The sequence below is a fragment of the Staurois parvus genome, unplaced genomic scaffold, assembly GCF_062004578.1.
Source record: "Staurois parvus isolate SC_StPar_1 unplaced genomic scaffold, SC_StPar_1.0 ptg000155l, whole genome shotgun sequence".
Lineage (NCBI taxonomy): Eukaryota > Metazoa > Chordata > Amphibia > Anura > Ranidae > Staurois > Staurois parvus.
In genome coordinates this window covers 17,648,633-17,662,722 of record NW_028317951.1, presented here as the reverse complement: position 1 = coordinate 17,662,722, position 14,090 = coordinate 17,648,633, and the positions used below count along the sequence as shown (strand labels likewise).

The 14,090-nt window shown below is 42.8% G+C and overlaps 1 protein-coding gene across 2 annotated transcripts in view; it reads right to left on the bottom strand.

Moving 5' to 3' along the window:
• ECT2 (epithelial cell transforming 2) overlaps positions 1–13,818 on the bottom strand; it is a 92,008-nt gene extending 78,190 nt beyond the window's left edge. Inside the window, exons 1-5 of one of the 2 annotated variants that reach the window (XM_089675524.1) lie at positions 13,682–13,818; positions 10,080–10,157; positions 5,257–5,400; positions 1,820–1,899; positions 1,640–1,732 (exon numbers count right to left, since the gene is read on the bottom strand). In XM_089675524.1, the coding sequence (XP_089531650.1) occupies positions 1,640–1,732; positions 1,820–1,899; positions 5,257–5,383 (300 nt within the window). In that variant the 5' untranslated portion in view covers positions 5,384–5,400; positions 10,080–10,157; positions 13,682–13,818. The remainder of the gene's footprint in view (positions 1–1,639; positions 1,733–1,819; positions 1,900–5,256; positions 5,401–10,079; positions 10,158–13,681) is intronic. The other variant, XM_089675525.1, reaches the window with a different exon arrangement.
• Between the last annotated feature and the right edge of the window lie 272 nt (positions 13,819–14,090).

Sequence of the window (14,090 nt, the reverse complement as noted above, 5' to 3'; positions counted from 1 at the left end):
TATCAGCAGAGACTCCACCTTACTGTACATGTTACATCTGTAAAAACTTCAGAAATGGAGTCTCGGTGGTGAGGTTAAAACCCTTGATGGAGGTTTGCTGTCCTGGTCAGCTGTCTGCAGCAGCGTGGGCTGTGTGCATTGCCTCCATGCATACGAGATTCATTGTGTGCATTTTTCGGATCTGCTCTGCTGTACCATGTAAGTACTATTTTTTGTATCCTATATTAAACAGAAGTTACAGTGAGCACTGGGTCTTTCCTTGTTTCTCCAAGTATGGCTGGTGAAGTGGAAGGAGAAGAGTTAACCTTTAAGATTCCCAGAGCTGCATAACTTGCTGGAACATAACAGCCTATAATCCAGAGGGGGAAGTAGAGGAGGAATATTAAACATTTGGGTGTCCTATGTACTAGGATGACCTCCTGTACATAAGGGGATCTTCTCTCCAGGTGAGCAGTTGCCCACTATCACAAAGGATATCTAGGTGGTGTTTGGCAAGAGAAAAGTGTGATTGCACATGAAGATACATTTTTAATGGGGTGGAGCACTGGAACACAACTCTGAAGGACCAGACGCATATTAGAAATGTTTTTCTTTGATGGACTTTTGTTCAGTATTTATTTGCAGTGCAACAAATAAAATATATATACATATTTTATTTATTTGGAGAGCACGGATTGTCTGACACTGAAAAGGGGGAGGGTGTGTGGTTTGTACGTTTCAATGTATGTTTTGCACTATTGAATCTATATACTGAAACTTTTGTAGCGATTTTCGTAAATGGATACACACAATTTTTAGTTTTTTAGCACTGCACTTATTGACTTATTAGTAGCAATAACCACAACAGCAGCAATGAAAACAATTTAAGTTTTTCTTTCATGACACATTAAAATAAATGACTGCCATTTTAGCCAGAACTATTAACTGTTCAGTATAGTGCATAGAAGAGAGTCCTGATGGGACAAGGGGAATAAAATATCAGTGTATTTACAACTCATGTTCAATGAATAATATTTTTAATCAGTAAAATCCTTTTTTATAATAGCACCATTATGGGCTAGTCTACATGTGTGAACAAATTCACTGAGGACAGGCTTGTATGCCCAGGAGGAGAAAGATGAGTTCAACATCAAATACTGAAACCCATGAGCAAGGGTGTCAGCCTGCTGGCAAACATTGCTAGCAGAGAACATTCATTCAAGGACAAAAGAAGATAGCCATATTTCATGGGTTGGCCCTATATGGGCCAAGTGACAAGGTCGTAACACAAGACAATTTCAATCATTCAGCCCAACTACTGCTGTAGTGTAGTGGCAGCATATTTTTATTCTATATAGGGAAAACATCCTCTCCATGAGCAGATATAAGTACACAGACAAAAAAAAAATCAAAAAACAGCCAGACTAAATACATACAGTGACTGGTGCTAAACCAAAGATATCACAGAAAAATCCTTCACCAAAAATAAGAAGCAAGAGTTCCTCATTACAATTATTGGATAAGCCCCAGTGGATAAGTGGTCAAGCAGCACATGTGTTAAAAAAATCAAAATGTTCCACAGAAGGTTAGTGGTGTGATTTGCAGTGCCAGTTGTAAAGTGGTGCATGCAAGATAAGTTGGTATGAATAGAACACCATACCATAATTACAATACTTTTTATAAATGAGTCTCTGGATTTCTCTCGACAATTTTCCCTTATCTTTACAATGGGAACTTCCATTAGCTTAACTGTCTGTGGAAAGGAAGAGTCAGGCAAAAAATTAAAAACAATGCATTTGTAAATATACAAGAACATGAATAAGTGCATTTTAATGCATACCTCAAGAGCTTTTAATAATGCTTCATTTTTTCCAGCATCTTGTACCAGAATCACTCTTGTTTCTATTTGGGGCATGTCTTCTGCATTAAAAGAATTTACCACATTAAATACAAGTTACAGAGTAAAATGCTTAAATCAGTGGTGTCCTTCCAGCTCCTCCCCTTAACAATGGGATACTTGTGTTTGCTCCAAGTTAGTAGAGTGCACATGGTGAAAGCAACTTGTACTCCATTTTAAACTTTTAAAAGAAGTACAGCCAAAGCTCGTCACAGACCTGGTCCAGCCTGGGGAAAGATTGCAACCATATGGTAAGGATCAATTTAGGTGCCTGGGCCAGCACCTGAGAGGCGCTGAGAGCCTGAGTCATCTGCTCCCACCCCCTGCCAGTCCCAGATCTCTGCTCAGAGCGGCAAGGAGAAATGAGCAATCAGCGGTGTTTGATCGCTCAGTTCTCAGCCTGCATCGATGCTGCATCCACCTAAGCAAGTATGATTAAAAAAAAAAAAAAATCCCAACACTCCTCTTAAGGCTGAACTTGAGGCTAGTCAGAGTGACACCCATACCTTCTTCACCTATACACAATACATACATACATACATACTGACTTCTCTCGCTGACATCCATATGCGATGTGGAGCCTTCATGATCGAAGGAACTAAAATCCAATAAATGAAAGGTGCAGACCTGAGGAAGTAAGGATGCGGAGGAAAGGATACTAAATGCTAGACATCATCCAGCAAGGAAATATGGTGGACTACATATGACTTGCTGCAGCCTCTAATGCACACCATACGAAGTTCAGTGGGCAGTGAAATCATCTTCAGCAATTTCAGTACAGGAGAGAAGCCATTACTAATGAGCAAAGACTTAAAGTGGTTGAAACGACTAAAGGTTTTTTACCTTCATGCATTCTAAGCACAAAAGTAAAAATCCTCAGTGCGCAGCTCCACCCGCAGCCCCCCTCCCCTAATACTTACCGGAGCCTGATCTCGATCCAGTGATGTGCACAAGAGCAGCAGCTCTCCTGGGTCTCTGTCCCCTTAATGGCTGACAGTCAGTGAGGAGGAAGTGGCGCATGGGATTGAGTCATGCAGTGTTTCCCATAGACCTAGGAGGTGGCTCGGGAGAAAGCACGTTCAAGTGCCCCCAGAGCAAGCAACCTGCTCTTGGGTTACTCAGCAAGGGGGAGGAGGCAGAAGACCCAGTGGGGAACCCAAGAATAGGAGGATCAGAGCTGCTCTGTGCAAAACCATTGCACAAAGCAGGAAATTATGTGTGTGTTTTTTTTTTCCTTTTTCAATAGTCTTTAGAACCACTTGAAGCTAAGGCAGGAGTTCAAGTTCACTCACTAGCAATTTTAATGGCATGACAGATACTAAAAATAATCCCCACATTAGAAAGTTAAGGTTAAAACAAATTAAAGCTTAAATAGGGAGCAAGACTAAATATCCAAATTCTTACATAGACAAAAAAAAAAAAAAAAAAACACCACACACATTCTAACTGTACAATTACTGTTCACCTAGCTATGTAAAGAAAAATAAATGTGTACAAAGACAGCCAGTGTTATGTTTTGGCATAAAACCGCCTGGCTTAACCCTCTCTCCACCAGGTCTGTATGTGGTACAGACCTGACAGCAGGGGTTTTATACACAATACAGCGTTGGAGCCACCAGGATTGTGTATAAAACGGACATGAAGACTCCTGCCTGTGAGGTGGAAGCAGTCGAGCAGCTGCACTGCCGCCCGCTCACTTTCACAGCTTTACAGCGTTTGGCCACCTTTATACACCTAAAATTAACTAGTTACACTTTCAGTGGCATTAATTGTTAAAAGCACACCAAACTGAAGCCAACACATTTGTGCCACATGAAAAAAAGGACACATGCAGCAAAACGAACAGTTGGGGGGAAAAAAAAAAAAAACCTGCAACATGCCAAAAATGTCCTACTTTGCCACATGTAGAGCAGCCCATTGAAATCAACAAATAAAATGGAATAAAGCGAGCGCTCATAAAATGAAATGGGTGGTAGCAGCTAAAGCACTTGAAGAAATCACAATAACCTCACGTCCTGTAAATGGTAAAATATAAAGTGCAGCACTAAAATGAGTAATCAATAAATAAGTGAAATTAAATAAAAGTTTGTTTAAAAGTTCGTGCAATCAATAAACTCATAAGGCACTAATAGAACACTTCCATAGTTGTCGATATCTCATAAAGGCTTGTGACAGAGGAAATTACAGAAATGCGCACTCACCGACTGCGCACAGAAAATGCGCATGTAAATATCCATCAACCCAGGTGTGAAACAGCAGGCAGGTGATGAGGCATCTCTCAGGGAAAAGTTGTCATCAAGCAATGGTCAGCTGAACTTAGAGGACTCCTTTAAGGATATGAGTGAACTGTCTGGATACAGGGCTCCCTCCTCTGGATGTTGAATGTAGTAAAGCTGTGCTTAGGATTTAATAGCCCCTCTTCAGGTCCTCCACATCAAACAGGTCATTGAGCACGGCCTCCATACCGTCAGGAAGCGGACCAACAGGCGCACTCTCCCGCACTCTCTCTCTCTCTCTTGAAGGAGTACTTCAAGTTCAGCTGACCATTGCTTGATGACAACTTTTCCCTGAGAGATGCCTCATCACCTACCTGCTGTTTCACACCTGGGTTGATGGATGTTTACGTGCGCATTTTCTATGTGCGGTCGGTGAGTGCGCATTTCTGTCACAAGCCTTTATGAGATATCGACAACTATGGAAGTGTTCTATTAGTGCCTTATAGGAGTTTATTGATTGCAAGAACCTTTAAACAAACTTTTATTTCATTTTACTTATTTATTGATTACTCATTTTAGCGCTGCACTTTATATTTTACCATTGAAATCAACAGTCTGCCCTAGGCATGTCACAGGAAAAACAAGCCAAAAAACCTGTGCTCCCACAAGGCTAGGTGTGAATAGGGCCTGAAAGTGAAATTGGTGTGTTTACACATGAACAATGAAGCTCCATTTGTATTTGGAGGTTTCCAAACACATGGCAAACCACACAGAAAATGTATTGTTTTGCTGTGCATTTCAGAAACACACTGAAAAACACAAAAAGCATGGTAAAAAACTACCACGCTTCTTTGAGACGATTGTCATGCATGGGCTCCCCTGTGCACAACAAGCAGAAAAGCCCCAAAACGCCCAGGAAAAAAAAAAAATGTACGGGAACATGAGTTCCCGCTATGTGAACAGGGCCTGACAGCTGAGTGTCTCCATCCACTCCCTCTTATGTACTTGTATAAAGATGGCCAGACACTATGCAATCCAATTGTATAATCTCTGCACAATTTCCTTTAGATTAGGTGAAAAAAAAAAAAAAAAAAAAAAAAAAATGGAACTTTCCCTCGCAAATCAACTATTGCACTAACAGAAAGAAAAAGTTCTATACATTACCATCAACATCTGTTGGAATAGAAAAAATATTTTCTTTTGACGTCTCTGTGATTTTGGAGTCAAAAACAGAAGAATCGGCCAAGAGACTCCTGCCCCCGGCAGGTGCCAACATACTGTTCTCATTCATGATTTCATATGACCTGCCTGTATAAACAAAATTTGATTTTCTTTAGAACAAAGATTGAAGGCAAACCTCAACAATTCTTGCTAGGCATATAAGGGAAGATCTTTCAATAGACAATATGATAATCTTTAATCATATTCCCCAATCTAGTCTTGTTTTTTCTGAATGCTGGATCAACACTAACAAAAAAAAATGCTAGAAAAGATAGCTGGGAGCCTTGGTTTCACAAACTTTCCAAGTACTAGGAATCATGAGAAGGGGGTGGGACTGGGGTGTCAGCAGGAGGCAGAGAAACAGGAGTACACTGATCTTCCCAATGAAGAGCTGCGCAGGGGGCTGTGTCAGAATAAATCTGACCACTGACATATAGGCAGGCAGTGCTCCCAAGTAGAATGCAAAACTGACCGCACTGGGATGCATGTGCTTCCATGACAGTATGACAGTTTAAAATAAAGCAGGGGACTGGTAGGATCACCAGGTATTTCAGATTAAGGAAGCAATGCAAAGAAGACAGAATCATTTTCAATACAACTACATGGTAGCACAGACATCAGAAATATGAGATGTTGGGGTAACATACACTTTAGGCTTCGCTCACATGGATCGTTTTAATCTGTGCCTCATGCATGGCATGGACAGGACCACTGCTCCCAATGTAACATCCATGCATGTGCAGCCACACAATGTCACATTGGGAGCAGCGGCTGTGTCCGTGCAGCAGACAGCAATGGGACTGCTGGCACAGAGATGCATGCAACACCTGTGCATCCGCATGACGACAAACATGGTCCTGTAAGGGGCACAAATTTAAACACTGTGAATGAGCATACAGAACACACCTTCATAAAAATATTTTTCCATAATTATTTATGCAAAGTAGCATCTTTATATATTAAAGTTAACACATTATAGACACAGATTAATTAAGAAAACTAAATGCATAGCTATTTGTCCAGCAAACCTGCATGTACATTCGTCCTGTTTGAGAGTGAGACAAAAATCATATGTTCTTAAAGTGGAGTTCCACTCACTCTGTAAAAAAGATAAAAATCAGCAGCTACAAAAACTGATGCTGCTGACTTTTAAAAAACAGCCACTCACCTGTCCCACAATCCCATGGTGCCTCAGCCACAGCCCGTTTCACCGGCCCATCCTGTATTCCAGGCGCCGGCATATTCAGTGAGCATCCGGCTGTGAGCGCTGTGCTTCCTAAATGGCCACGTTGTCTTCTGGGACCTGTTACGTGTCCCAGAAGACTACGGGGAGGGAGGGTAGGAGGACAACTTCCGCTTCCAATCGCCTGGGGCGATCGCAGTGGAAGTGGGAGCATGTACCTGTCAATTTCAGGTACCCGTTCCCAAAGGTGCCAATCCTTAATGGGGATCAGTAGACCAATCTTTAAAACGGAACTTCCCCTTTAGGGTGGAACTCCACTGTAAGACAACTTTCTCTTCTGGTGGAATGTCCTTAAAATACTATGGACAGTAGTAAAGATAGGTTATTTTATAAACACAGCCAATTGTGAAAATGCTGCATTATGACAGATGGAGCGGAGGATCATAGGAAATTAATACATGTTGGTAAGAAGAGATACAATGTGGCAATTTTAGGGAATCAGGGCTTGTTCGCATCTATGCAGATGCAACAGCAAGCATGTGTTTTTGCGTACTTAGGGCAGCCAATTCATTTGAGCACACAATTACACAAAAAAAAAAAAAAAAAAAAAAAAAAGGGCAAGCACCTTTAAATCGCATTACAATGCATGGTACACATGGATTGGCTGGTACATTTACAGTGGCAATAAAGTGGTTCTAAAGGCACAGCATTCCCTGCATTACTGTAAAAAAAAAATCCAGTTTTTCTATCACCCACTCCCCCTGTTATACTTACCTTAGCCCTTTCTCGATTCATCACTCTGCCCACCTGCAGCAGGTGCTGGTCTCTCTCCTCACAGAGACACAGAGGCAGCAGTGATAGACATTGGCTCCTGCTGCTGTCAATCAAATCCTGTAAGGAGGGAGAAGGGTCAAACCGTGCTGTGCGCAGAGGTGTGGAAATTTTGTTTAAAAATACTTGTCCAGGACTAAATTGAGGCCCCAATCTGCTTGTACCTCATGACAATCTACTTGTCCAGATAAAAAAAAAAAAAAAAAAAAAATAAAAATACATTTAACCAAAACCGTATTTAAATCAAAGGTTTTTAGGAATGTCTGGGGCTTTTAAAAAGAAAAAAGGTGTTTTATGGCGACTTAAACGTTTAATATTTTTAACATTGTGCTGTTTATCTTCTCCTCCCCTCCCTGCCTCTCTCCAGCACAGCACTCGGGGACTGGCAGGGAGGGGAGAGACCTTGCCGTGTAATCAGCACCAATTGGCTGCTCATCAGGAAAGGGTGGGTCAGGGCTTATACTTTATCCCTTTTACTGCCAGAGCTGTTTTTGAGCTATTTTAGGCCTGAGGATTACATAAAACCCCCAAACATTGTATATTTTCTGAAAGCAGAGACCCTAGAGCATAAAATAGTGGTAGTTCCAATTTTTTTATGTCACATGACATTACCACAAAATTTCAGTAAAAAATACAAGTACCGTAAGTTAATTTTAGGGCACAAAAAAAATAAATAAATAGCCTTATTTTTTTGTATAATATAAAAGATGAGTTTGTATCGAGTAAATAGCTATCCAACTTGTCAAACCTTAAATTTGTGCGCGCTCGTTAAATGGCGACGAACTTCTGTACCCTATATTTTCTATAGGTGACACTTTTAAAGCTCTTAAGTCATCCGTTTAGCATTACGGAGGAGGTCCGGTGCTAGAATTACTACTCTCATTCTGGCGTGCGCGGCAAAATGTAACATGTATCGCAATCGACGATTCCATGCGTAGGCGCCCCAGCGTGTGCTTTTATGTTTGTACATGCGTATATGTGGGGACCTCAATATTTTTTGGGGGAGATGATGTGCTTGGGTGTAACTTTAATTTTTTACAATTAAAAAAAAAATTTTTTTTTTTTTTTACATCACATAGGGAACAAAGTCCCCTATGTGATGATTTTTGGTGACAAGTTCTCTTTGAGACATCCAAGGTCTAAAAGACCCTGCATGTCTCCCCTCTGCTCCACTGAATGTAATGTGGTGCACATCGCACCATATTACAGTCTTTCTCGGGGATTGCATTACAAATCTCTCAGTGGGGACCCGGAAGTGACATCGTAATGTCACTTCCAGGTCAGCACAAGAAGGGGAGGGGAGAGGACTTGTCCACTCTTCTCCCTCCCCTCTAGACGACGGCGAGCCGGGCCCGCAGATGGGCAAGCGGAGCCCGGGAGACCTCACGCCGGGAGTGTGGAGAGGCTGGTAGTGTGAAGCAATTGGCGGCAGCGCTGCCGCCAACTGCTTCACCTGACAGGTGACCCCTGCTGCTTGCCCGCAGCAGGGCTAAAGGTAGAAAGAAACAACCTGCCCAGCTCCCGGAACTACATGTCCCAGGAGTCGGGCGATAGGAATCAGACATCCCTGTGTGCGTGTCTATGGACGCACACAGCCCGGCTCAGGAGTAAGCCCACAGGTGTACCCCTGTAGGAAGCAGCTTCCTATGAAGGCACACAAAGAAGAGGAGCCTAGAGCCCTGGCAGGAGACCCCCAGAAGAGGAGGTTTGGGGCCACTCTGTGCAAAATACCATTGCACAGAGCAGGTAAGAATAACATGTTTATTATTTTAAAAAAAAAAACCCACACAAGCTTTCACAACTATGAAAATGAACATGGCATGACAGCACACCTGTCAGAAAACTGCATTTTTTTCATGCACAATATCACACAGATTTCCACACCACAAACATGTGAATGGGACCTTAGCATATATACAGGAATCCCATTGTAGCAATGGTTACATTTCTTTGTCGATTCCCTCTAGCATCCTAGAATGGTTACATTGCATCTCTTTCTACCAAGATGTACAGTATTTCCTATGATCCGCAGCTGCAATGGCCGCAATGCAGTATTTTTCAGATTCACTATATTAAATTATGAATGAACTTATCTTTTCTACTGCCCATAACTTATGACCAGAAGAGAATATAGCCTAAGAACATTCAATTTTGAACCATTGTCACAACAACTGGTTAGGTTGCACAGAAATTATGAAGTTTCTCTGGACCAAGGGTAGACAACCTTTGAAAGGGTGGAGATCTACCTGAACAACTTGAAAAGGTCAAAAGATCGCCAGGGTTTTTTTTTTTTATTTAAAGATATTAACTAGCAATGTCTAACTGAATAGTAAGGAAAACGTAGAAAACAATTAGAATGTCACTATAAAAAATATAAACTTAGCCTACTTTAGCAGCAAACAGTGTCGGTGGTTTATTTGTATGATTTTATTATTTTCTTAAATTTTTTACAAGCCCTGTTGGGGGAGGGGGGGTGAAATATCAGACCCCTGATGCCTTACTTCAGAGACAGAGATAGTGACTGAACATAGGGATTCTGCAGTCCCCTTCTCTGCATCCTCAACTGCACTGGATAGTAAATGAATGGGAAGAGCTCTGTGCTGAGCAGCTTCCTGGTTTTTTTTTTTCACAAACTGAAGCATAGCAAACACAGTTTACTATGCTTCAGTTATGCATCGACACAGTCAGTGATCAGTATATACACTCCAAAGTTTTTGTGCAAAAAGAGAAAACTAACCACCAGAATACTTACCACAAAAAAATAAGTTATCTGCCAATCAACACTGTGCAAACTTCAAAACTTCTCCACACACATCTTCACTCCATATGGCTAAAAATAAAAGGCAGAGACATTAAAACATCAGATTCTCAAAATGGTACAAAACAGACTCATTTCTGAATGGTAAGTAATCAGTTGATGAATATCAGGTGGCAACCAATAAAACTACACAGCCCAACTACCTGACAAGGAAAAGAAAAAAAAATCATATTTCAGCTTATCAATTCTTAGATGTGGTGGCTGCACTGGTTTTCTCTCTTAGGTTGTTTTTGTCCTTTATTTTCTCCTTCAGATTCTGCCAATAAGTGTTCTTTTTCAACATCATTTAACAGACCAAGCTGTCCAGACAACATAGTAGTAAGAGAGTTGAGACAAAATTTAAAGTGATTCTAAAGGCTTAAATTGAAAAACAAAAAAACACACAACATCTATACTATTGTGTGCAGTGGTTTGCAGAGCAGCCTGGATGCTCCTCTTCTCGGGTCCCCCAACGGCGCTCATGGCTTCTCCCTCCTATAGGGTGCCCCCACCGCAAGCATCTTGCTATGGGGGCACCCCAGCATGCACACTCCCCAGCGGCTGCTCCCTGTGTCCAATCACACATGGAGCCACAGCTCGGCCCCATCCCCTCTCTCTTCTCATTGGCTGTGATTGACAGCAGTCGAAGAAAATGGCTCCCGCTGCTGTCTCATCCAATGAGGAGAGGGAGTCTCGGGTTAGCCGAGACTCCAATGCACATCGCTGGATCGAGAGTGAGCAGGTGAGTATTAGGGGGGCTGAGGGGGATGCTGCACAGAGGTTTTTTTCCTTCATGCATAGAAGGTGGTTGTATGTGCAGGAACAGGTATGATTTACGCACGTTTACCTAGCCTGGTTCAGCTTTGTTAGTCAAGTTCATCTTAATCAGTTAGTATATCTAAGGCCTACTTCACACGAATGTTGTCTGATCAGGTCTGTGTCAGTTTTTCAGCCGCACCTGATCAGACCCTCCATTCACCCTTATAGACCAGTGTGTATAAATGGACTTGTCTCTGTTTTTCTCCAATCTGATCCACAGAAAAAAAACTGAAGGGGATATGTCCCCCTCTGTCTAGGCATATTGAAGCACAATCGGGTGTAAACAGACAGCGGAGTCCATTTACACCCTGCAGCCCATACAGCAGAGCAGGCTGTGTCCATGTCCGCTCTGCAGAGTGAACACGAACCTGTCATCTGCCCGCTCTGCTCTGATCAGCAGGGGATCAATGGAGAAATCCCCTGCTGATCAAATCAGAATCTGCCCCGTGTGAAAAAGGCCTAACACCACCCTCCCCCAGAGTGACAACACTGCTATCCAAAGGTCTTTCTGTTGCCCCTCTATCCATAGCGCAGACACCCCTAAGACAGGAAGTGTGTTACTGACCAGATCACCAGATGATAATAAAAAGGGAAAAAAGCCTGGATAAGTGGCAGAACTTTTTGTTCCTGAATCTAATGTTTCTGTGCTGACGACAATGGCCATCATTAGAAAACTAATTAAAATTATATTAAGGGTCCATTCACACTTGTGCAGCTTCAAAATCATGCGATTTTCATTGCAACTTTACAGTGCGACTTTGGCTTTGATTGAGGACAACTGTTTGTGCTGTACAAAGTCGCATGTACAACAGTCAGGTGCGACGTTCATGTGACTTTGGAGAGTTTAAATTGAAGTCTATGGGCCTCAAGTTGCATGAAAGTCAGACCAAAGTAGGGCAGGACCTACCTTGAAGTCACAGAGATATGAATGGTACCCATTGGGAAACATAGGGTGCGACTTGTCACATGACTTTGGACCCCAAAGTCGTATGACAAGTGGCACAAGTGTGCATGGGCTCAAACCTGAAAACCAAAAAATTAATATTTCAGCTTACCACCACCACATCTAAAGTGTAACTAAAGTAGAACACCTGTCAGTTTTATTGTAGTCTGTGCCCCCGTTAGTGAGATACACCCTCTTTATTTGTCCCGTTTCCTGTAAAAGAAACTCCCAACTGCTGACAACCAGCGATTTCCTCTCACATCCTGTTTTGGCTAACAGGAAGTAAAGGTAAATCTCCAAAAGGGGACACACAGTAAAGGAAATCAGTATCTGATCCCCTACTGATTTTGCCCACTCACAAAGAAATGATCAGCCTTGTGTAGGTCTACAATCTTGTCCCTGACATCCTAGGACAGCTCTTTGCTGTGGTGGAGAGTTTGGAATCTGATTGATTGCTCCCGTGGACAGGTGTCTTTTAAAAAGGTAACAAAATGAGATTAGCAGCACTCCCTTTAAGAGACTGCTTCTGATCTCAGCTTGTTACCTGTATGAAAGACAGCTGGCAGCCAGAAATCCTGCTGAATATAGGGGATCAAATACTTATTTCCCTCATGAACATGCAAATCAGTGCATAATTTGTTAGACATGCATTTCTTTTGAATGTTTTGTTGCTATTCTGACTCAGTGTTACAATACACCTACCATTCGATTTTAGACTGATCATTTCTTTGTGAGTGGGCAAACATTCAAAACCAGCAGGGGATCAAATACTTATTTCCTTCACTGTAGATGGTAAAAGAAAAAATGACGGGGTTATAACTCTCTCTTACTCTATCCAAACTGAATTTTTTTTCAGCCTTTAGTTCTACTTTAACCCCTGGTTCACATCTGTGTGGGTGGTGCCGCTGTGGGACCCGCACAAATACCTGCAGCCACACCACCCACACAGAGGAATGCGGGACCTGCAGTTGGTGCCTTTAACTCTAATGGCGTGCCGCCCACACTAGAAATCTCAACCGTAATAGGAACCTCGGGTCCCGTGCGGGCTGCGATTTCCAAAGTAGTGCAGGGACTTCTTCCCTGTGTGTCCTGGGGCATAGGAGTCCAAATGAATGAGCTCTCATTCATGCCTGTGCAAATCGCAGCCTACATGACCGCACAGATGTGAACCGGGGGGGGGGGGGTAAGGGCTCGTTCACACCACACGTGCAGAAAACCTGATGGAAAGTTTTCATGCGCTCTTCAATGTGTTTTATATACGTGGCAGATTCCTGCGCAGAACAAAATCTGCATGTGATACTAGTGTTGTGGTGTGAACAGGGCACATAGGGAACAATTGATTTTGTTGTGCGCTTGCAGAATTCCTACAGAAAAATAGACATCCCTACAATGTGATGTGAATGAAGCCTAAGAATTTGTACACTGCAATACATCGCATGATCACTTTGAGCTTGCCCTTACAGTGCCCCTGTGACAATAGTTTCCTGTGTCCTAGTAACGAGCCTGATCTGTGCAGGGATAGGTGAGGGGAAGGAATCATTCTGCCTATGCTCTACTCTCCTCCCAGTTACTAACATACAGCAGACAGGTGATGACATGGGAGCACCAAGCATTCCTATGGCCAGGCTCAGTGGAATCCAGCCACCTGTCTGACATCCCATCCCCCCCCAGACAGGTGTGCCCTCACGTGGAATAGTACAGTCAGGTCACACTCTCCTGGGACTGCCAATAATACAATGCCCGCGGGCGCCGGGTGCACCTCCCCCACGTCTGACACCACAGAGAGCAGAATTACCGTGTGGACGGTCCGCAGCAGCAGCACAGGGCAGGCGGCTGTTCCAGGACTACAGCACCCCCCCAAGAACACAGGACGGCCAGACAATACAAGTCTACACACAGCACTTTCCTCCCACAGCGGCCATCAACCGTATTCGAAATCTCCAGCCAAACCTTAAGGACGGCTGTGATTGGACAAAACCAGGGCACATGACAAGGTCTCTGTAATTGGCCGAGTCTTTCCTTGATTATTCTTATCTTCCCGAGGATTGGTTAGAATGCTGTGCCGAGATAACGTCATTCGGCTGCTGATTGGCGGACTAACATTTAAACGATTGGATGATATGAAAGAGTATGAAATATAGAGTAGGCTGGAGATTTAGGGTGACGTAGAGATGAAAGTAGTTAGTGATTGGCCAGCGGTGTTA